Source organism: Rhinopithecus bieti, unplaced genomic scaffold (genome assembly GCF_001698545.2).
Source record: "Rhinopithecus bieti isolate Rb0 unplaced genomic scaffold, ASM169854v2 scaffold_28547, whole genome shotgun sequence".
NCBI classification, from domain to species: domain Eukaryota; kingdom Metazoa; phylum Chordata; class Mammalia; order Primates; family Cercopithecidae; genus Rhinopithecus; species Rhinopithecus bieti.
Genome location: NW_016813480.1, coordinates 790,075 through 814,061, shown reverse-complemented (window position 1 = coordinate 814,061; position 23,987 = coordinate 790,075). Strand labels below are relative to the sequence as shown.

The window sequence follows — 23,987 nt, the reverse complement described above, 5'->3', positions numbered from 1 at the left end:
CTTTATCCAGTGAATGATCTTGACAACCTTGATGAAATTTAGTTCACCACAAATATTGGGTTTATTTGTGGAATGTCAGTTCTGTTCTACTTAGCTGTATGTCTATCTTAATGCTAATACCACACTGTCCTGATTATTGTAGCTTTATGCTAAGCTTTGAAATTGGGGAGTATGAGCCCTCCAACTTTGTTCTTGTTTTTTGTGATTATTTTGGCTATTCTTTGTCTTTTGAATTTCTATATGAATTTTAGGATTAGCTTGTTAATTTCTGCGGGTAAGCCATGTGGCATTTTACGTAGAAATTGCATTGAATCTGTGTATCAATTTGGGGAGTAGTGCCATATTGCCATCTTAACAATATTAAGACTTCCAATCCATGAACATGGGATGCTTTCTAGTTATTTATGTATTCTTTAATTTTTTCAACAATGTTGTATAGTTTTCAGAGTAAAAGATTTACACTTCTTTTGTTAAATTTTATACTTGTAGCCACTCTGAAGACATAGATGGATTTGTACCTCAATTATGTTTGGATTCTCATTTAGTATTAGGAAAATATTTAGGTAGTTTGAATTTATAGTAAAGCAAAGTGAAATATTACAGAGTGGCCTATTTGTAAAGTAGTAGTTTGGTACAAGTAAAATGAATACAAAGGAAAAAAAACCCAAACTACTCTACTTTGGTTCTTACATTAATTGGAACTTTAGCAATGAGGTGATTGCACGGTGTATTAGTCAGGGTTATCCAGAGGGACAGAACTAATAGGATAGATGTATATATAACAGGGAGTTTATTAAGGAGTATTGACTCTCACTGTGAGAAGGTGAGGTCCCACAATAGGCTGTCTGCAAGCTGAGGAGCAAGGAAGCCAGTTCATGCCACAAAGCTGAAGAACTTGAAGTCTGATGTTCAAGGGCAGGAAGCATCCAGCATGGGAGAAAGATGGAGGCTTAGAGGCTAAGCCAGTCTGGTCTTCTGTCTCTTTTAGTCTGGCTGCACTGGCAGCTGATTAGATTGTGCCCACCATGATTGAGGGTGAGTCTGCCTTTCCCAGTCCACTGACCCAAATGTTAATCTCTCTCTTTTTTTTTTTTGGAGACGGAGTTTCACTCTTGTCACCCAGGCTGGAGTGCAATGTCACAATCTCAGCTCACTGCAACCTCTGCCTCCTGGGTTCGAGTGATTCCCCTGCTTCAGCCTCCCAAGTAGCTGGGATTACAGGTGCCTACCACTATGCCCAGCTAATTTTTGTATTTTTAGTAGAAATGGAGTTTCACCATGTTGGCCAGGCTGATCTCGAACTCCTGACCTCATGTAATCCACCCATCTCAGCCTCCCAAAGTGCTGGATCACACACAGGCATGAGCCACTGGGCCAGCTCCAAATGTTAATCTCCTTTGGCAATGCTTTATTACTGACATAAAGCAGGGCAGACCTCTCAAGCAGATTGAAAATGGCTTGAGAGAACATTGAAAGGAGATTGGCTTGGAATTTTTATTGGGGTTAGGGTATAGAGTGGGGCAAGGGTTTCTATACATAGACAGAAACTTGCCTGGTTTGACTTTCCCACAAGCACCAGAGGAGGGAGCATCTAGGCTTTGTGATGAGTCTAGATGTGGGCCATAGGGGAAGCGAGAGCAGTGAGGCTGAAAAAGATGACAGCTTCAAACATCAAACATGAGAGTCTGCCTATTACAATTCACCCTGATGTCTAACTGATGACTAAAACATACTATGTATTATTTAATTGAATTGGAGCTTGTTTAGTAAGCCCTTATGATATTCTACAAGGCTTACAGCCTGAGGCCAAGAAGGAAGGCAAACATTCCATTGAATTCCTTGTTCAAGAGTCCAGCATTGTGTGTTCTGGGAAGCAAAAAGTTTCTTGTATTATCAGTAGTGTCTGGAACGCCAAGGTATTAGGTTGGTGCAAAAGTAATTGCAGTTTTTGCCATTACTTTGAATGGCAAAAACTGCAATTACTTTTGCACCAACCTAATAGATAAGGATGTCTTGGTGAGACCTTATACTGTGACTTGGGCATGTGTAGAGACATGTGTGACTTTAATTTATATTTTAGGTATCTGTAGGGCAAGAGATTACCAGAGGTTTGGTTGTTTTTGTTTTGTTTTTGTTTTACCCCAAGGGTGCCAACCTTGAGCAAGAAATTGTTGTGACCTTTGTCTAGATCAAACAGTCAGACCACTGGCAGTGACACAAGAATAGAAAAATACGCAGATGGAATCAACTTTTGGCCGGAGTATCCAGTGTTACATGACTGCTTGAAGTTTGTCTGACTGTGGTGACCCTTGGGTTCAGTTATGGACTGACTGTGTCTCCCTAAAATTCATATGTTGAAGTTCTAATCCCCAATGCGATAGTATTAGGAGTTGAGCCTTCAGGAAGTAATTATTTTTAGATGAGGTTATGAGGGTAAAGCCCCCATGGTAGGAGTACAGGAAAAAACACTTGGGTTTCCTCTCTGCTATGTGAGGACACAGCAAGAAAGCCATCTGCAAACTAGAAAGAGGGCCCTTACTGAAAGCTGACCATGCTGGCACCCTGATATTGGACTTCCAGCCACCAGCACTGTGAGAAATACCTGTCTGTTGTTTAAGCCACCCAGTCTGTGGCATTTTGTTATGACAGCCTGAGCTAAGATAGGTCCCATCTTTTATTCGAAACATGTTGATTAGGGGATGAAAAGTAGCAGCTCTCCAGTGAGCTCCATCATGTCTGATGGTGACATTTTCGTCTGTAAAGTGTGTAAACTCCCATTGCTGTCGATTAATTGATCACAAGTGGCTCCATAGGTAGCCAAGTCTTAAAAGGGTGGCCTCCTCCAGCACTGTGGGAACAGGAAGAGGTCTGAACTAAGGGGAGGCCCTTCTTCCATCCCCCCACAACTTGGCAGATGGAATATGCCAGAGGGCCCGGGTTTGGCCCTGTTCTGTAGCAAGGAGGACTCAATAGCTATGCCAAGCTTGCAGGGTGCCACTTGTATGACACAAGGCATAATGGAGACCTGGGTATGGAGGGTCATATGTTCAGGGAACCGAAATTTCTCTTCTCAGGAGAAATCAACATGTGGCCAGAATTTGGTATTATTATATTGTATATTGCAGGGCCCAGGGGGTTTAATTTCTTGTATCAGAAGTCCAGGGGAAACTTATAGCCATTCTAGGTGGTCTAGAGACTCCAGGAAGCATGAGAGGAGGTTACTAAAGCTTTTATAGTGAGGAGTCTCTGAGAGAACTAAAGGAAATACATGTTGATGGCAATCTGAACAGATTCTAGAGCCGTTTGTTGGAGGGAAGCCCATTGAAGATGGGCTTCAATAAAATGTACAAATGAATAATATTTGGCTTCCTGAACCCAAAAAAGCCTAAAAGACTCTGAACTTCCCTTAATATTTTTGGTGTTGATGAAATCATTAGCTGTTTCTTAAGAGAGTCAGGTGATGGAGTGCCCTGCAGTTTACTAAGTAATTTTCAGGAATTTAGCATGGTGGCAAGATGTTGCACTATGCACAAGGCAATGGCCCATTTCTTTTCTGTGAACTCCTTTTTGAGTTTTTATTTGTATGTCCTGAATGAGTGTGTCAAATGAATGCCTTCAGAAAAGAATGTCATCAATCTAATGTCATGCCTGTACTCTTGGAGAAAGATGGGTACAGTTAAGACCTTCCCTGCAAAGACTTGTGTATGATGGTGAGGCTGTTGGGGTACCCTGTGGATGGCCACCAGGTGAAGATATGTTGTATTCCTTTAGAGGTAAAGGAAACATGTGACTAAGAAGTGGTTGAAATAGGAGCTGAATGGAACATATTAGCCAAATCTTTAATAGCAAAATACGTTGCAGTTGCTGATTAGATGGAGTCAGTCAATTCAATAATATAGTGTCTGGGGGCCTTACTGGGTAGTACCATGGCATTAAGGTTATATAATCCACTGTGTAGTGTCATTCATTTCAACTTTAAGAACAGACCAAATTGGGTTGTTATATGAAGGAACAATGGAGGCATGTGATGGATTTCAGTACTTGCAAGTCCTGTTTAAATTTACATTGAGCCATACTAACTAGTTTTACTAGGGGTATGGTCTATGGGGTCTCATTTTGCCAAGCCAATTTTGTATATGTCAAAATCTTAATTATATTTAAATGTATTGATCATTAGGCCAGAGTGTCTATGCTCACTATGGAATATTTTAGGACAATGAATGCTATGATGCTGGAAAATGGAGACAGTAATCCCTGCAGTTAAGGTGAAACATACTTATGTGCCCTCTATTCTTTGTTCAGTAACTCCCCTAAGATTATAACATGTTAATCTGTAGATGAAATACTTATAAATTAAATCTGTATTATAGATTATAATTATAGGGGGTAGTTTGTTTAAATTTAATGAGATCCCAGGAATAAATGTAGTTTGAGCCTCAGTGTTAAGGCCATGAAGTTTTGCCAGTTGGTGCATTCAAATTGTGTTAAAGTTAATTCAGAACCTATGTTGCAGAAGTATAAAAGCCAGTTAGTGCCCTTTTAAATCTTATGTTGTATAAATTCTTTCAGTAAATTTTGGATTTCAAATTGGGTCCAACTATGGGTCTGATTCACTTTTTTGTTTCCTGTCTCATATTTGGTTACTTTCTCCATCTCTTTCTTCTTCCCTCCACCCTCCTTTTTTAAAAAATAAACAATGTTATTGTTACTGAGCGTTCTCTCTACTTTGCATAGATTTATAAGTTCCTTCCTCCAGAGAGGTTCAAATCAGTATTGTCGGGGTTAGGGGCCTCCCCATGCAATGGTTACTTTCTTTCTCCTTTCCTTCGCTTCCACTTCCGCTTCCCCTTCCCCTTCCCCTTCCGCTTCCCGCTTCCCCTTCCCCTTCTTTCTTCCCCTCCCTCCTCCCTTCCTCCCTTCTTCCTTCTGTTCCTTCCTTTCTCTTTATTTCTTTTCATGGAACCTTGCTCTGTCACCCAGGCTGGAGTGCAGTGGCACAATCTTGGCTCACTGCAACCTCTGCCTTCTGGGTTCAAGCGATTCTGCTGTCTCAGCCCCTCTAGTAGCTGGGATTATAGGCTCGTACCACCACACCCAGGTAATTTTTGTATTTTTAGTGGAGATGGGGTTTCACTATGTTGTCCAGGCTGGTCTTGAACTCTTGACCTCAGGTGATCTGCCTGCCTTAGCCTCCCAAAGTGCTGGGATTACAGGCATGAGCTACTGTGCCTGGCCTCAGTGGTTACTTTATGGGGTTTAAGAACACTGGGTTTAAGTAGTGATATGGTTTGGATGTGTCCTTCCAGATCTCATGTTAATGTGATCCCCAATGTTGGAGGTGGGGCTAATGGTGTTGGATCGTGTGGGTGGATCCCTCATGTATGGCTTAGTGCCATCCCCTTGCTGATGAGTGAGTTCTTGCTCAGTTCGTTCATGCAAGGAGATCCAGTTGTTTAAAAGAATCTGAGACCTCTCCCCTCTTTCTCTGTTTCTCCCTTTCTTGCCATGTGACATGCAGGCTTCCCTTTACTTTCCACCATGAGTGGAAGCTTCCTGACATTTCGCTAGCAGCCGAGGATGATACCATGTTTCTCATACAGCTAGCAGAACCGTGAGCAAAAATAAACCTCTTTTGTTTTTCTTTTATTTAGTAATTGTTATTTTATTTTTCAACTTTTATTTTAGGTTCAGGGGGTACATGTGCAGGTTTGTTACATGAGTAAATTGTATGTCACTGAAGTTTGGTGTACAGATAATTTTGTCACCCAGGTAGTGAGCATTGTACCCAATAGGTAGTTTTTAGACACTCATTCTTCTGTCATCCTCCCTCCTTAAGTAGATCCCACTGTCTATCATTCCCACCTTTGTGTTCATGTGTACCCAAAGTTTAGTTCCTATTTACAGGTGAGAACATCTGAAATTTGACTTTCTGTCCCTGTGTTAATTTGCTTAGGGTAATGGCCTCCAGCTCCATCCATGTTCCTGCAAAGGACATGATCTTGTCCTTTTTTGTGGCTGTGTAGTATTCCATGATATATATGTACCACATTTTCTTTATCCAGTCCACCATTGTTTGGGCACCTAGGTTGATTTCGTGTCTTTGCTATTGTGAATAGTGCTATGATGAACATAGGCATGCCTATGTCTTTTTTGTAGAATGACTTTTTTTTTCCTTTAGTTATATACCCAGTAATGGGATTGCTAGGTCAAATGGTCGTTCTGTTTTAAGTTCTTTGAGAATTCTCTAAACTACTTTCTATAGTAGCTAGACTAATTTACATTCCCACCTGCAGAGTATAAGCATTCGCTTTCTTCTTCAGTCTTGCCACCATCTGTTATTTACTGATTTTTAAAAAACAGTCATTTTGACTGGTGTGAGATGGTATGTTATGGAGGTTTTGATTTGCATTTCTCTGATGATTAGTGATGTTGAGCATTTTTTCATATGCTTGTTGGCCACATGTATGTCTTCTTTTGAGAAGTGTCTATTCATGTTCTTTGCCCATTTTTAAATGAGGTTTGTTTCTTGCTTGTTGATTTAAGTTCCTTGTAGATAGGTACTTGTGGCATAAATAATTTGCTAACATTTTCTCCCATTCTGTAGGTTTTCTGTTTATGCTATTGATAGTTTCTTTTGCTGTGCAGAAGATCTTTAATTAGATCTTACTTACATATTTCTTTTTGTTGTTGTTGTTACATTTGCTTTTGGAGACTATCATGAAATCTTTGCTAAGGCGTATGTCCAGAATGATATTTCCTAGGATTTCTTCTAGGGTTTTTATGGGTATTACATTTAAGTCTTTAAGATTATAGGTGTGTGGTTTTTATTTCTGGCTTCTTTAGCCTGTTCCACTGGTCTGTGTGTTTGTTTTTGTATCAGTACCATGCTGTTTTGGTTGCTGTATTCTTGTAGTATAGTTTGAAGTTGATTAGTGTGATGCCTCCAGCTTTGTTCTCTTTGCTTAGGGTTGCTTTGGCTGTTGGGTCTCTTTTTTGGTTCCATATGAATTTTAGAATTTTTTTTTTCTAATTCTGTGAAAAATGGCATTGATAGCTTGATAGGAATAGCATTGAATCTGTAATTGCTTTGGGCACTATGGCCATTTTAACAATACTGATTCTTTCTATCCAAGAGCATGGAATTTTTTCCATTTCTTTGTGTCTTCTATTATTTCTTTCAGCAATGTTTTGCAATTCTTGTAGAGATCTTTCACCTCCCTTGTTAGCTGTGTTCTAGGTATTTTTTTCTTTTTGTGGCTATCATGTTCTTGATTTGGTTCTTAGCTCAAATTTATTGGTGTATATGGTACTGGTTTTTATATATTAATTTTGTATTCTGAAACTTTACTGATGACATTTATCATTTCTGGGAGCCTTCTGGAGGAGTCTGTAGGATTTTCTAGGTCTAGAATCATATCATCAGTGAAGTGGGATAATTTGACTTCCTCTCTTCCTATTTGGATACCTTTATTTCTTTCTCTTGCCTGACTACTCGGGCTAGGACTTCCAGCACTATGTTGAATAGGAATGGTGAGAGTGGACATCCTTATCTCGTTCCAGTTCTTAATGAGAATGCTTTCAGCTTTTGCCCATTCAATATGATGTTGCCTGTGGGTTTGTCATAGATGGCTCTTGTTATTTTGAGATATGTTCCTTAAATGCCTAGTTTGTTAGAGGTTTTTAACATGAAAGAATGTTGAATTTTATTGAAAGCCTTTTCTGTGTCTGTGAGATGATTATGTGGTTTTTAGTGTTAGTTTTGTTTATGTGGTCAATCACAATTACTGTTTTGCGTATGTTGAACCAACCTTACATCCCAAGAATAAAGCCTACTTGATTGTGATGGATTAGCTTTTTGATGTGCTGCTAAATTCAGTTGCCTAGTATTTTGCTGAAGATTTTTGCATCTATGTTTATCAGGGATATTTGTCTGAAGTTTTCTTTTTTTCATCTGTCTCTGTCAGGGTTTGGTATCAGAACGATGCTGGCCTCATCAAATGAGTTAGGAAGGAGTCCCTCCAGGTTGGTTTGCTCTCGTTTCTCCAGTTCCTCTGGGTATAATGTTAGGTGGTTAGTTTAAAAATTTTCTGACTGGATGTGGTGGCTCACGCCTATAATCCCAGCACTTGGGGAGGCCGAGGTGGGCGGATCACAAGGTTGGAGATTGAGACCACCCTGGCTAACATGGTGAAACCCCGTCTCTACTAAAAATACACAAAAATACACAGGTGTGGTGGGTGCCTGTAGTCCCAGGTACTTGAGAGGTTGAGGCAGGAGAATGGCATGAACCTGGGAGGCAGAGCTTGCAGTGAGCCAAGATTGCGCCACTGTACTCCAGCCTGGGTGACAGAGCAAGACTCCATCTCAAAAAAAAATAAATAAATAAAAGAATTTTCTCACTTTTTGGTGTAGGTGTTTAGTCCTTTAAACTTTTTCCTTAATGCTGCTTTAGCTGTGTCCCAGATATTCTGGTTTGTTGTATGTTTGTTTTCATTAGTTTCAAAGACTTTTTTATTTGTGCCTTAATTTTTATTTTTTACCGAAGTCATTCAAGAGCAAGTTGTTTAATTTTCAGGTAATTTTATGGTTTAGAGTGATCATCTTGGTGTTGATTTCTAATTTTATTGTGCTGTGTGATCTCAAAATGTGGTTGGTTGGTAGGATTTTGGTATTTTTGAATTTGTGGAGAATTGCTTTCTACCTGAGTGTGTGGTTGATCTTAGAGTATGCGCCATGTGCAGATGAGAATAAGGTATATTCTTCTGTTGTGTGGAGTACTCTGTAGATGCCTGTTAGGTCCATTTGTTCAAGTGTTGGGTTTAGGTGCCAAATATCTTTGTTAGTGTTCTGCTTTGATTTCTAATGTTGTCAGTTAGGTGTGGAAGTCTCACCCTATTGTTGTGTGGTTATCTAAGTCTCTTTAGAGGTCTTTAATGAATCTGGGTGCTCCAGTATTGGGTGCATATATATTCAGGGTAGTTAAGTCATCTTGTTGAATTGAACCCTTTATGGTTATGTAATACCCTTCTTTATCCTTTCTAATAGTAGTTGGTTTATTAAATCATAGTCTGTTTTTTTTTCTAAAATAAAAATAGCAATTTTTTGTTTTCTATTTGTTTCATACATTTTTCTTCGTCTCCTTACTTTAAGACTATGGGTGTCATTGCATGTGAGATGGATCTCTTGAAGACAGCATACAGTTTGGGCCTTGCTTATCTATCCAATTTGCCACTCTGTCTTCTAAATGAGATGTTTAACCCATTTACATTTAAGGTCAGTATTGATATGTGGTTTGCTCCTGTCATGTTGTTAGCTGGTTGTTATGTAGACTTGATTGCATAGTTACTTTATATTGCCAGTAGGCTGGTACTTAAGTGTGTTTCTGCAATAGCGGGTATCAGTTGTTTGTTTCCATATTGAGCCCTCCCGTTGTGGCCTCTTCTAAGGCAGGCTTTTGTTTTTGTTCTCTGGCCCCTTGAGGTCAAGCATCTTCTGTACTGGAAGAGCCGAGATGTTCCTAGTACTCTGTCTACACCACTCTGATGGAGGCTGCCTGCAAAAGTTCTCTGGTGGGGTAGTGGAGGGTCTGTGGGAGAGTTTACTATGCTGGGTTCGTGGGGGCTGCAGGAGAGTACGCTGTGGTCAGGGGGCTGCATGCGAGCCCACACCAGTGGAGTGACTGGGGGAGGCTGCATGCAAGCACATGCCAGTAAAGGAAGGCTGTAGGTGGTTGCACACTGGTGGGGTCCATCTGCAAAAATGTTCCAATGGGAAGGCAGGGGCTCCTAGTGAAAGAACTATGACGTTAGCTTCCAGCAAGCATTTCAACAGGGCATCTGAGGCTATACTGCATGTGGGCATGGCTAGACAGGGACTGGGAGAGGCCAGCATATAGGGGATGTCCATACAAAACTGGTCATGTCCTATGGGCAGGAGAGCCCTGCTGTCTTCAGGTCTGGTAGCTAATGAAGCTAAAGCCACTTAGAGGATTCTAACAAGTCTTTGGGGATGGGCATATGTGGCTGTGCTCCACTGCAGCCATTCCCATGCCAAACCCTTTGGGATCCATGCAGGCTGAAGTTCTGTCTCTGTCAGCTCTCCAGGCAGTTCTCCCCATGAATGCAAATATATCTGTGGGCTTCATGGAGTATCCTGCAGCTAGGATCCTGGAGGTCTGTGGAGAGAGTAGGCCACTCCATTCCTAGCTCACTCACCCCTTCTCTGGTTACCACTTAGGACCCAAAATGAGTTCTGATACTCAGCAACTTTGTACAGGGTTCCCAGCCTCCTCTTCCTCAGCCCCAGGGTCTGTATCCTCCCTCTATCGATTCTGAATGCCTTCTTTCTGAAGATCCGCTTGGAATATGGCAGTTCTACTCAATGGGTTCTCTCTCTCTAGGTGGGAGAAGCTCCCCCAGCTGCATCTAGTCAGCCATCCTGCCCCTTTCTCTTTTCTTTGTAAATTACCCACACTCAGGTATTTCTTTATAGTGACACAATCAGACTAATATAAATAGAGTCTGAATTAACGTCTTCGGTGTGCCACAAGGGTGCCATGGGTGTTTTTCTCTACGAGCTTGAGGGTCAGGATTTTTGTGGCTACAGAGGTATAGGCAACAGCAACTAAGATGTTTAGGGTTCTGTGGAGTTGTCTGCTTGTAAAGAGTGCAGATCTCAGTACTCCACATTATGGCCTTTGTTCCTTTTTCCCTTTTTTCCATTAATGACCACTCTTTCGTGAGCTTTTGCCCAGTAGGCTTATATCTTCACATCTAGTCTTCCCCTTAGTGCTCTATAGATCTGGAGCCAATACTTAGTTGAGACACATAACCGGTTGGTCACAGGGTAATCTTTCCTGGAGCCTAACATAAGTCACAACTTCATTCTTAGACATACAGATAGGTTCAGACTGAGACACATGCTCAGGGCCAGCTTAAGAAAGTCCTACCCCAGTCTCATATTCTTACTCCAAAAATCAATTAATCATTGAATATTCCAATTTAGTTCAGCATTATCTGTAACAAAACCTCTGTAGGACTCAGCAGTGCAGCACAGAGCAGCACAGCTCAAAGCACAAGAAGCCAAGAAGGAACAGTGCAGAGTATATTCTTGCTAGGAGGCAGCAGAGCCTGTTAACAAGCCAGAACCCTAGGAAAGAGCCCCTGTGGAGGTGGTCATTGTCTCAGCATCCTGATCCAGCACCTGTTTTTGTAGCCACCCTGAAGAGGTAGGATGAACCCCCATTCAAAATTTGGTTTAGATGTCAAGAGTGATTATGATAGCAGCAGGAGGCAGTCAAATGCCTAGGCAGATAGGATTGGGTTCCCAGTGAAACCCTGCCTTCAAGCCAAAGACAGTTTAAAGCCTGAAAGCCAAGCTACAAGTCAAATCCATGGAACGGATTGAGAACCTCTCTTTCTGTTTGGTGTGCTTTCCTCTGATTGATTTTCACCCGTCACCCATTTTACATATACCTACTCTTCCCTAATTGATTTTTTACTATGTCACGCCCACCTTTGAATGGTGCCTTTGTTTTAGTCTTTTTTGCATGCTAACAAACCAGTCGGCATGTACTCGCCCATTCTAAGCCCGTAAAAGCCCCAAACCCAGCCACACTGGGTGGGTGACCACCCCCACATACCCTCTCTGCTGAGAGCTATTCCTTCATTCAATAAAATTCTTCTCCACCCACCTCACCCTTCGATTATCAGAGTAACCTTATTCTTCTTGGATGTGGGACAAGAACTTGGGAACCTCTGAATGTGGGTACAAGCTGTAACACAGGTGAGCTGGGGCACAGATGGCCCAGTCATAGGCTAAGCATGGGATCCAGGCTGGTGCACAAGTCAGGCATGGTCCCTCAGGACGAGTGGATGGGGCACCTTCTGCGGCAGGCCCAGGGCCAAGTGAGGCCCTGGGCGGAGACGTCATTGGCTGTGGAGGTCTCTGGCTGGCAGAGTGACAAAATAATCATGTATCAATTATGCCACACACAAAGCAAGAGGGTATGACAGATTTTATGATTTACATCATTGAAGTGTCTGGGGAAAGAGGACTGGCCTCTCATATGTCTGAAATGGCTTGAGAGAACAAGGAAAGATACTGGCTCAGGGATTTTATTATCATTATGGAGTGGGGCAAGCATAAGGGTTCCCATGCAAGTGGGAAGGAGCTTTTGTGGTTTTAATCTAAATTACCACCCTCACTCCTGCCCCACTTCCCGGCATCAAAAGAGGGAGCATTGGGCTTTCTTATCAGCTTTCCCAGATATGGGGCCAAAGGAGTGGGGCTTGAGGCTAGAAACTGTTAGCAGTCAAACGTAAAACACAAACAAACAAAGAAACCTGTGGAGTCTGGGCTGGGTCCAGTGGCCCACACCTGTAATCCCAGCACTTTGGAAGGCTGAGGCGAGCAGATCACAAGGTCAAGAGATTGAGACCATCCTGGCCAACGTGGTGAAACCCCATCTCTACTAAAAATACAAAAATTAGCTGGGTGTGGTGACGCATGCCTGTAATCCCAGCTATTCCGGAGGCTGAGGTAGGAGAATCACTTGAACCTAGGAGGTGGAAGTTGCAGTGAGCCAAGATCTTGCCACTGCACTCCAGCCTGGGCAATAGAGCAAGACTCCATCTCAAAAAAAAAAAAAACACACAAAAAACTATGGAGTCTGATCGTTTATGATAATTCCTAAGTATTTTATTCCTTTTGGTCTACTGTAAATAAAATTGCTTTCTTAATTTTGTTTTTTGATTATTTATTGTGAGTGTATAGAAATACAGTTGATTTTTGTATGTTGAATTGTATTCTGTAAACTTGCTAAACTCATTTATTAGTTATAATAGCTTTTTAGTGGATTTCTTGGAATTTTCTGTATACAAGATCATGTCATCTGCAAAGAGAAAGTTTTCCTTTTTATTTCCAAACTGCACGTCTCTGATTTTATTTTCTTGCCTAATTTCTCTAGCTAGCACCTTCCATACAATGTTGAATAGAAGTTGTGAGAGCAGACATCCTTTTCTTGTTTTTAATCTTAGAGGGGAAGAATTCAGTCTTTTACCATATTAGCTGTGGGTTTTTCCAATAAGCCCTTATAAGATTGAATATATTTTCTTTAATTGCTAGTTTAAATGTTTTTATCATGTGGTTTATCTGAATCAATTAAGATCATATGGTTTTTCTTCTATTAATATGGTATAGTACGTGGATTAATTACATATGTAAAACCAATCTTGCGTTCCTAGCATAAATATCACTTGATCATGGTATATAATTTTTATATGTTGCCAGCTTCAGTGTGCAGTATTTTGGTTAGGATTTTGGATCTCTAAGAGTTACTGATTTACAGTTTTCTTGAGATATCTTTATCTGGTTTTAGTATCAAGGTTATACTGGACTCAGGGAATAAATTTAGAAGTATTCCCTCCTCCTCTCTTCTCTTTTTGGGTGGGGGTTATAATTTGTGAAGAATTGGTATTAATTCTTCTTTAAATGTTTGATATAATTCGCTGATGACATCTGTGCCTGGGGTTTTCTTTGTGGGAATTTTTTTTATTTCTAATTCAATCTCTGTTTTAAGTACATTCAGATTTTCAGTTTCTTCTTGATTCGGCTTTTATAGTTTGTGTTTCTGTGGAATTTGTCCATTTCACTAGGTTGTCTAATTTGTTGAGATGCAGTTGTTCATAGTACAATATTCCCATAGGATCCTGCAAAGTAAGTGGTGATGTTCCCTCTTTCATTTCTAATTTTAGTAATTTGAGCCTTCTGTTTTTCTTGGCTGGCTCAGCTAAAGGTTTGTCAAATCTATTGATAATTCAAAAAACTAAGATTTTGTTTTCATTGGCTTTTCTCGCTTTATTTCTCTTGTTTTATTTATTTTCACTTGTAATCTTTACTATTTTCTTTCTTCTTTTTGGTTTAAGTTTAGTTTGCTCTTCTTTCTTCAGCGTTTTAAAGTCAAAAATTACTTTATTGAATTGACATCTTTTTTCTTTTCTTTTCTTTTTTTTTTGAGATGGAATCTTGCTCTGTTGCCAGGCTGGAGTGCAGTGGCAGGATCTCAGCTCACTGCAACCTCCAGCTCTCTAGTTCAAGCGATTCTCTTGCCTCAACGTCCTGAGTAGCAGGGATTACAGGCACACGCCACCATGCCCAGCTAATTTTTGTATTTTTAGTAGAGACGGGGTTTCACCATGTTGGCCAGATGGTCTCAATCTCCTGACCTCGTGATCCGCTTGCCTTGGCCTCCCAAAGTGCTGGGATTACAGGCGTGAGCCACTGCACCCAGCCTCTTTTTTCGTTTTTAATGTAGGCATTTACAGTTATAATTTTCTTTTTAAGCATTGCTTTAGCTGCTTCCCATAAGCCTTGGTATGTCATTCATTTTTATTCATCTTAGTATTTTCTAATTCCCCTTTCAATTTTATTGTTGACCCAGTGGTTATTTATGTGTGTTCATGTATTTGAGAATTCCCCAGATTTCCTTGTTATTGATTTTTAATTTCATTCTGTTATGACCACAGAACATACTTTGTATCATTTCAATCCTTTTTAATTTATTAATGCTTGTTTTATGGCCTAAGATACAGTTTATCCTGGAGAATATTCTGTGTGCACTTGAGAAAAATATGTATTATGCTTCTCTTGGGTGGAATGTTTTATAGAAGTCCGTTAGGTTTAGTTGCTTTATAGTGTTCAGATCTTTTATTTCCTTATCTTCTGCCTCGTTGTTCTGTTATTAAAAGTGAGATATTGAAGTCTCTAACTATTATTTTGAATTGTTTATTTCTCCTCCCAATTGTATTCATTTTTGCTTGAGGTAATTTGGGTATCTGTTGTTAGGTGCATATACGTTTATAATAATTGTATCTTCGTAATGCATTGACCTTTTTATCATTATGAACTATCTCTCTTCATCTCTTCTTTTAAGACCTACTTTATCTGATAGGAGGGCAACCATCCCAGCTTTCTGATGGTTGCTCTCTGCATGGCCTGTGTTTTTACTTCCTTTAACGTTTAACCTATTTGTGTATTTGAACCTAAGGTGTCTCCTATAGACAGCATGAATCATTAAAAGAATTCAGTCTGACAGTCTCTGCTTTATGATTGGATTGTTTAATAAGTCCTCATTGAATGCTGTTATTAATATAGTTATATATTCATGTGCCATTTGACTTTTTGTTTTCTGTATGTCTCACGTCTTTTTTTCGATTATCTGCTCCTCATTGGTGCTTTATTTTGCATTAAGTGGATATTTTCTAGCATAACATGTTAATTCCTTTGGTATTTTTTTCAACTATATTGTTTGTGTTATTTTCTTATTGTTTGCTGTAGGACTCACCATATACATCTCAACTTACTGAAGTCCTACTTAAGTTTTATACTAACTTCAGTAAGATACAGAAATGTTACTCCTGTAAACCTCTATTCCCTCTTCTCCCTTTTTTGTGCTATTATTCTTATATGTATTACATCAATGTATGTTACAAACCCAATGAAAGATATTTTTTGGTTATTACTTTATATAATATATCTTTTAAAGAAGCAGAGGATAAAGGAGAGCAAAATATATTTTTGTAATTTGTTATGTTAACCTTTTTATTTGCCATTTTGGATGTTCTTCATTTCTTTCTGTGAATTTGAGTTACCATATGGTGTCATTTCCATACTATAATACAGCTTTGCCCCCGCCACTTCCTTTATGCTGTTAATGTTAAATATTGTGTTTCAATGTATTATAGGCCTAATAATACAGTTGTATGCCTATTGTTTCATACAATTGCATTTTAAGTCAGTTATGAGAAGAAATATACATAATTATTTTTACCAGTACCCTTTGCTTTTTTTGTGTGGATTTATCATCTGATATCACTTGCTTTCAGCCTGAAGGACTTCCTTTAGTATTTCTCATCAGGTGGGTCTATAAGCAACAAGTCTCCAAGTTTTTGTTTATCTGACAGTGCCTTTATTTTAGCTTAATGTTTTGAAAGATAGTTTTGCTGGAAATAAGATTCTGAGTTGACAGTTGTTTTTCTCCTCCAGCAATTAGTCATCTCACTGCCTTATAGCCTCCATTGTTTCTGATAAGACATCAACTGTTAAGCTATTGGTTTACTTGTATATGATGAGTCATTCTTTTCTTCCTGCTTTCAAGATTTTCTCTTTATCTTTCTACACTTCTTACTATGGTGTATCTAGGTGTGGATCTCTTTACATTTGCCTTATTTGGGTTTCCTTGAGCTTCGGATGTAAACATTAATCATTTAAATAAGTGTTGAAAGATTTGGACTATTTAAATATTTTTTCTGCTCCTATCTCTCTTTTTTCCTTCTGAAACATCCATTCTCTGTATGTTGTTGCACTTAATGATGTTCCACGTCTCTCTGAGGCTCTGCTTATTTTTCTTCATGTCTTTCCGCTGTGTTCCTTGGATTGTGTAATAGGTATTGATCTATCTTCAAGTTCGCTGATTTTTTTTTCTGCCACTTCAAATCGGTTGTAGAGGCCCTTCAGTTAATCTTTCATTTTAGTTATTTTGCTTTTTAACACCAAACTTGCCATTTGGTTTTTATAATTTCTCTTTATTGTTATTTTCTATTTGATGAAATATTGTCATCATAGCTCCTTTACTTCTTTAAGCGTAATTTCCTTAGTTATTTTATTATATTTATAATAGCTCTTTTGAAGTTTTTGACTGCTGGGTCTTTTCATAGGCAGTTTCTGTTGCCTGTTTTTTTCTTGTGTCTGAATCAACTTTTCCTGTATTCTTTTCTTTTGTGTGTCTCATTTTATTTTTGTTGTAATGGAACTTTTAGATAATTATTGTAGCATCTTTGACTACTAATTACCTCTCTTCCTCTCTGGGGCTTGTTGTTTGCTTATTTATTTGTTTAACAACTTGGTTGATCTACTGTAGTGAAGCCTATTTCCCTTGCATTGTGAATTCACTAATGTCACTCCACAGAAGCCATAGCCTTGGGCATGTACACAATCACACTGACAATGTTTTACCAGGGCTGTCTTTCCCTGATCTGTGTTACATTGTCTTCCTCCCTTGGGTATCACATTCAGCTGTCAGGTTCCACTAATTACTGACTGATTGCTCCATAATTTTCTACAGTGTCCTGGGGCATACATTATTCCATAGTCTGATTCAGTTAACTTCAAGCTCCTTTTCAAGGGTAGTTTTTAAAGCCACTCTTTGAGGTTAGTTCTGACCCCTAGATAGCTCTTTTCAGTTAGTTCCTTGGCTCTCTCTAATAAGCTACCTTGTCTACAGTTTATTATTTTGCTTCATGGAGCTACCAGCCTCCTCCTAATTGCTTACCATAAAAAGTCTTTATTGTTTTTTAGATTGCTGTTAGACCTGAACTTTCCCCACAGTTTATTCCAAATAAAGTTAATTCCTTTGCAGAGGACTCTAGAGATTTCTGTTCCTATGGCCTACCTCAATGCTTGGGCAGAATCTCTCAGTCACCATTCTGAAGCTGGGGTTGGGGACAGTGGACTGCTTCTCTTGGATTGACACTCCTGGTTTATAAGTGAGGTGCAAGGTAGGGGCAGTAGCCTCTAGTCTTCTCTCTTTTTCTCTCTAGTGTTGAACTTCTAGGGAAATGGTGATTGGGGCCCCAGTATTGTTTGGCCTGCTGTGCCTGGGGTAGTACCTCTGTCTTATATGTTTGGGCCAAGTGAAGGAAGGTTCCCTGACATTTTGACCACTCTCTCATGTAGTTCAGCCTCTACAACGTGGAGCTGGGAGTGGGGTTGGAGTGAGAAATGGTGGTGGCCTGCCCATCCTAGGGAGATACTATAGTCCTTGACTCTAGGGGAGGACACCCATCCTTTTGGCCACACCCATCCAGAGTAGAGCTTTCATTATATTGTGATGATAGTAGGGGAGGAAGAGAGTGGATTGTGGTTCAAGTGCCACTGACTGTCACTGTTCTTACTGGATTTAGTAGAGTTTCTTATATAAATGTTTCTTTACGTGCTACATGTTCATAGAACAATTTCTGGAAACTTTAAATGGTGGTTGATATTTTAAATGTTATTTTACCCATTATGTTTGTTTCACTGGGAAGAGTGTCCATGGAAAACCTCATGTCACCATTCTGGAAGTTGTCTTTTTTATGTGCCACCTCAGCTTTCCTGTAATATTTATCATTTGTATATTGAAGGCTTATTATGCACTTGTAACAATTGTATTTCTGTCAAAGACTATATTGTTGAATAGTCCAAGAACACTAAATACTTGGAAACATATATTCCTCTGACATGCTAAATTTCCTTGTCCGTTCCCACTGCTATAACAAAGTACCATAGACAGGGTAGTGTATAAAAACAGGAATGTATACCTCACAGTTCTTATGGCTGAAAGTCTGAGATCAGGGTTGCAGACCACTATATTCTCATTATATCTTCACACAGTGGGAACAGAAGGAGCTAGCTCTCCAGCTTCTTTCATATGGCCACTTGGGCACTAATCCCATTCACAAGGGCTCCATTCTTATAACCTAATTATCTCCTAAAGGCCCCACTTCTAAATACCATCACATTGGAAGTTAGGATTTAAACCTGTGATTTTGGGGATGGCGGGGGACAGACATTCAGTTCATAACACTGGACTAGTTTGAGAAATAGTAAGGACTATATGTTTTTTTTTTTTTTTTTTTGAGACGGAGTCTCGCTCTGTCGCCCAGGCTGCAGTGCAGTGGCCGGATCTCAGCTCACTGCAAGCTCCGCCTCCCGGGTTTACGCCATTCTCCTGCCTCAGCCTCCCGAGTAGCTGGGACTACAGGCGCCCGCCACCTCGCCCGGCTAGTTTTTTTTTGTATTTTTTAGTAGAGACGGGGTTTCACTGTGTTAGCCAGGATGGTCTCGATCTCGTGACCTCATGATCCGCCCGTCTCGGCCTCCCAAAGTGCTGGGATTACAGGCTTGAGCCACCGCGCCCATCCAGGACTATATGTTTTTATAAATATGTCCCTCTTATGAGAAACTAAGATTAAATTAAGATACATTCAGTCAGAACAGCTGAATGCAGTTATTTCACAGGGTGAGTTGGCATATTCTGTTGAAGTTTTCAAAGATCCAGGGACCACCTGAATCAGAATCACTGAGGTGATTGTTAAAAAGCAGACTTTTGAGCTCTACTCCAGACTATCTCTCATGCAGAGACTAGTAGAGATATTTGACTTATACTGTGGGCTAAATTTGTGTGGTACAAGCTTGACTAATGTAAACTTCAAATAAATATTTATCAAATACATTGTGGAAACCATTGTGCTAGGAGCTGGTGGTATAAAAAGAATAAGACTTGCTTCTGCAAAGCCTGAAGGCATGTATAATGTTCATGAGATTAATCTGCTAGAAGGAAAGACCATTATATAATAACTTAGTGTATGATACAGGTACCATTAAATTTACAAAAATTGTATTCACAGAGAGTTGGGGGCAAGGTATACTTTGCAAGTCATGTAAACACACACGCACGTGCCCACGCACACACACACACACAGACACAAACACACAGCCCATATGTGTCTTTATTAAAATAAAGACCTGTACTATGGGAAAGCGAAAGCTAGAAAGCAATTTAGAGACTGGCTTCCTGTGTACTTGGGATCCTGTGCTGCTTGTCCTCCCCCCTCTACATGTTCCACTGCTGCTTTTCTACTGATGAAATCAACAATAACGGAATATAAGTGTTGAATAAGATAAATTTCTTTTTGAACATGTTCAGTGACTTGTCTTATGTAATGATTTAACAAACTTAGTTTTCATTCTTGACTAAGTATTAAATGTTTACTGCATGCCTAGGTACTCTTAAAAATTCTGAATTTAACTTTTCTTCCAAAATATAGTTTGTTTTCAGAAAAATTATTTTGTTCATATTCTCTTCATTTGATTTGGCATAATTATTGATTACCTAGGTTAGAAAGGAGGTTATAGATGACTTAAAATAGTATCAAAATGTAGTGGGTTTAGAGTATACTTACTGTTGAAATTACATCTGATGTTTAGCAACTCTTTTCCTGTTCTACAGACATCATCCAAAATCAATTTGGCGTAAATTCACTGTGAACATGATATCTGATATATAGGGATATTTTCACTGTTCTGGGGACCTGAACTAAAAATATTCAAAATAATGTGAGAACAGCAATATGGAGTCATTAAACGTGGCATAAATTGCTGATACAAATGGGCTGTTACCACTTGCTCGTGTGTTGTTTCTTCTTTTTCATAGTTGAGGTTTTGTTTTTTGTTTTTGTGCTTGTCCCAAGCACTAGGACAGGCTTGAGTGGGGAAGATTTGTAGCCCCAGCTCCTTGCTGCTTTTTCCTTTTGCGCTCACTTTGTTCCTCCCCATCCCAGTCCTGACTCAGGCATCAGGAACCCACAGCTGTGCAGCTTCTGCCTTTATTTGGACACACGGCTCTCCATAGCCTCACTTTCGGGGGAGCTGCTGGCAGAGGAGGAGGTCCTTTTCTATGTGCCATTTCGACCCAGTGTATCATCTATTGCCGTTCTCCGTATTTCCACACAGATGCTTTCTAATGTGTGGTTTCTTCATGGATTTATAGACATGGAATTTTTTTTTCAAATGGGTCATTTAATCTAAATCCTTGTTTACTCTGAAACCTGGTAAATATTTCGCTGGATAATGAAGAGTTGACTAGCATAAGAACGCTACTGAATGATCAGTATATAGGCACTCATGGTAAATAGCCCTGCTGTTGAAAGTTGTTAAAGGAATCAGTGAGGACAGTTATACAGCACCACAGCACACGAGGAAGCTTGGGCCTTTTAGATTTCCTATGAAGGAGCATGTGTATATTGACAATATTCTGCTTCTCTCTGGTGCTGAGAGCCTTCTCATAGTGTTGTTATAATCATCGCAGTTGCTATTGCTGGAGCCTGGCTCAGACTTCGAGTATGGGGATGCTGAGATGCTAGATTTATAACTTGATGCTTTATTATTTCAAAACAAGCTGACTTTGCACATATCTGGGAACTAATTCTGAAGTTTGGACTCACATAACAGATAGTGGGAAAAGGAGAAAAGAAATCTAACATCAGTTTGAGCACATATCAAGTTCTTGTGATATAAGCAGTCATATTTATACTAGATTTGCAGAGTTAGTGTTATCATTCCCAATCTTTAAATGAAAGGAAACTGTGGCTCTAAGTGTTAGGGCAAGGGCTTGAGATTACACAGCTCGTCATTGGGAGAGCTAATATTCCAGCCTGGCTTGTTCCACAGTCTGCACTGTCTCCTCCTCATTCCTGCAGCCAACAGACAGTTAGATGATTCTTTGTACATGTTTTTCCTAAGACTTATTACAAACTGCTTGAACTTACTAGTGAACATTCACCACAGTGGTTCTTTGCCCACTGTATGTCAAAATTTAAGGTGTATCTCAATTTCACAAATCTGGGGTAACTTGCAACAATAACTATTCACTTTCACTCATTGTCTCAAGCACTTGATACCTTTTCTTATGGCCTTAAGATAGCGTTATTTGTCTTCCTCAATTCATCTGCCTAAGTAGATGGTAAACGTGTCTAGGCCGGGGCTGCACCACCTCCTGTCTGAGTTCTCTGAGGTACCTGAGCCACAGTATAAGGGGCTTTTCTCTTCCAAGGTCCATTTTAGATGTGTTGAATCAAACCTGGCAAGATTAATTTTAGTCTGTTTATGATAGAACTGGGTTTGAATTCACAATCTGTGGAATTCTTTAACTCATTATGAACTGAGAATAATTTTTTTATTTTATTTGGGTTCGTTTTAGCAGATTTAAAGAAGGCTTCCAGTTCAAATGCTGCAAAATCCAATCTCCCGAAATCTGGTCTCCGTCCTCCTGGATACTCACGTCTCCCAGCAGCCAAGCTGGCAGCGTTTGGCTTTGTCCGGAGCTCCAGCGTCTCCTCAGTCTCCAGCACCCAGTCCGGGGACAGTGCACAGCCAGAGCAGGGCCGGCCGGCCACCCGTAAGTGGGATGGGGCAGGGTGGGGTACCTGCACTGAATTAAAACCAGTGCGCCTGCGTAACTATGTGTCATTTTCTTTGCATGATTGTTTAAGAATTCAGATCACCTCCCTTAGCTTCCCATGGTTGTGTTATTCATCTACTGAAGAAAAATAGCCCATTTACACCATCAGTTGTGGGGAATTAGTGTGCCAGGAAAAAAAGATTGTAACCTCCTCTTACGAAGTAGAAAATGACTTATCCAGAGACAGATTCCAGCAGCCCTTTGCTTTGCAGATTCTAGGTAAAAAATCACAGAAAGATCCAAGAAAGGTGTTACTACATTGTGCTGTCATGAAACATACTAGATATTTAATATTAGCTGAAAGAATCATTTAGTCACCTGTGATTACCAGTAATGCCTTCCCACTGCCAGAACACTTGACTGGATTTCTGAAAGTTAAATAAATAATGTTAAAAGTAGCAAAGCACTGCCAAGCTTCTTTAAGTCCATGCCCAGGAAGGTCCCCATTAGCCGAGATGATGCTGTTGGAGGCCCGTTTCCTGAGACTGGTACTGTAGACTGCATTTTAAAGTTTGAATTAATAACCTGCAGAGCATGTTACAACAACCGCTGTCCCTGAGGAAGATCTGGAGGTTTCCCATTCAACTGTGCCTTTGATGACCAAACCCCATCTCAGTCTCCACTTCAAAGTCAATGTTATTGGTTGGGAAACCATGACATCTAAGATGTTGTTTTCAAGACCTTGCCAGAGGCCCAGGAAAGTCTTAGAGGTTTCCATGTAGAGAGTTGTTTTGAAGGAGTTGTAGAAGTTGAATCAAACTGGAATAATATGAAAGAGAGAGAGAGATCGATTGATTTATTATTTTGTCAGTTTCTTGTCCAAGCTTGTTTATTCTCTGTTCTTTCTTGTGTTTACAGAGATGATGTGTGGAACATTTGCATAGTCCTAAATTTTGGTCTACTACCTAGTTATTTCTAAAAGTAATACATTACATTTCCCTTTGTCTTGATGTGTTTGTAAGCAGTTTCTAAGGGTGTTTTCTGAAGGTGCCGTGGCTCAGGCCTGCTTTCACACGGGATACATTTAAGGAGTATCACTGTAATTAGTGATTACATCATTACACAGAAATTGGTCTCAAAATCTGAAACATGAATGTAATAAAGAACTGTTTGCAAGTGCGTAATTCATGTTTTTAGAAATGCATGTGCATATTAGCAGTCTGATGATTTTAAAATACAGGAGCAACTATTTATCATGATTTTTATTAATAAAATTCCCGATGACATGTTTCTCTTTTAGAGAAAGTAGTATGAAGGAAAAACTTATCATATGATACATATCTTTCGAACAAAGGAGTTAGATTTTGATGTCTTAAAAAAAAATTCACCTCAAGGTGAGAGGAGCCATGTCCACATAACAGCAGCTTTTGCTGACCGAGAGCTGACAGGTGTGGACAGAATAATTGCAGGTGTGCTTAGGGCATTTCTTCTCACCTCTGCTTCAAAGGATACTAGAGAGGGACCCCTGAACACCCAGGGGATAAGAGCTGTATGTACTAGAGAAAATAACTCCCAGTTTAAAGACTTCATATTAAAAGTGACATTTTTATATGAATGTCTATCCAGAATTGTTTTCTATTTTGAGACGTATGTTAGAATCGATTTTTAATTATCTGCTACCTATACTATGTATGTAATTTTTACTTCACCGATAAATCACAGAAAAACCTCCCATGAATTTGAATTGTCTTAAGTGCTACTAATCATTATGCCTATACTTGTTATTAGATGTAATGTCAAGAAACATTTTGTTTCTATTCTTTAGTGAAGACATGGTGCTTTGATGACAGGGAATAAACAAAATATGAAGCTCTTGAGAGAGCTGAAAGTCCTTCGATCAACTTCTCATATGGTATATATCTTTCCAACAAAGCTTTCTTCTCCAAGCTTGTTCATTGTCTGTTCTTTCTTGTGTTTGCAGAGATGATGT

General features: G+C 39.7%; 1 protein-coding gene across 2 annotated transcripts in view; it reads left to right on the top strand.

Moving 5' to 3' along the window:
• The window catches only part of MTUS2 (microtubule associated scaffold protein 2), a 472,062-nt gene that overhangs the window by 88,795 nt on the left and 359,280 nt on the right, over window positions 1-23,987 (top strand). Inside the window, exon 4 of one of the 2 annotated variants that reach the window (XM_017848470.1) lies at window positions 21,800-21,994. In XM_017848470.1, coding sequence (XP_017703959.1) covers window positions 21,800-21,994 — 195 coding nt within the window. Of the gene's footprint in view, window positions 1-21,796; window positions 21,995-23,987 lie in introns of both variants that reach the window. The other variant, XM_017848469.1, reaches the window with a different exon arrangement.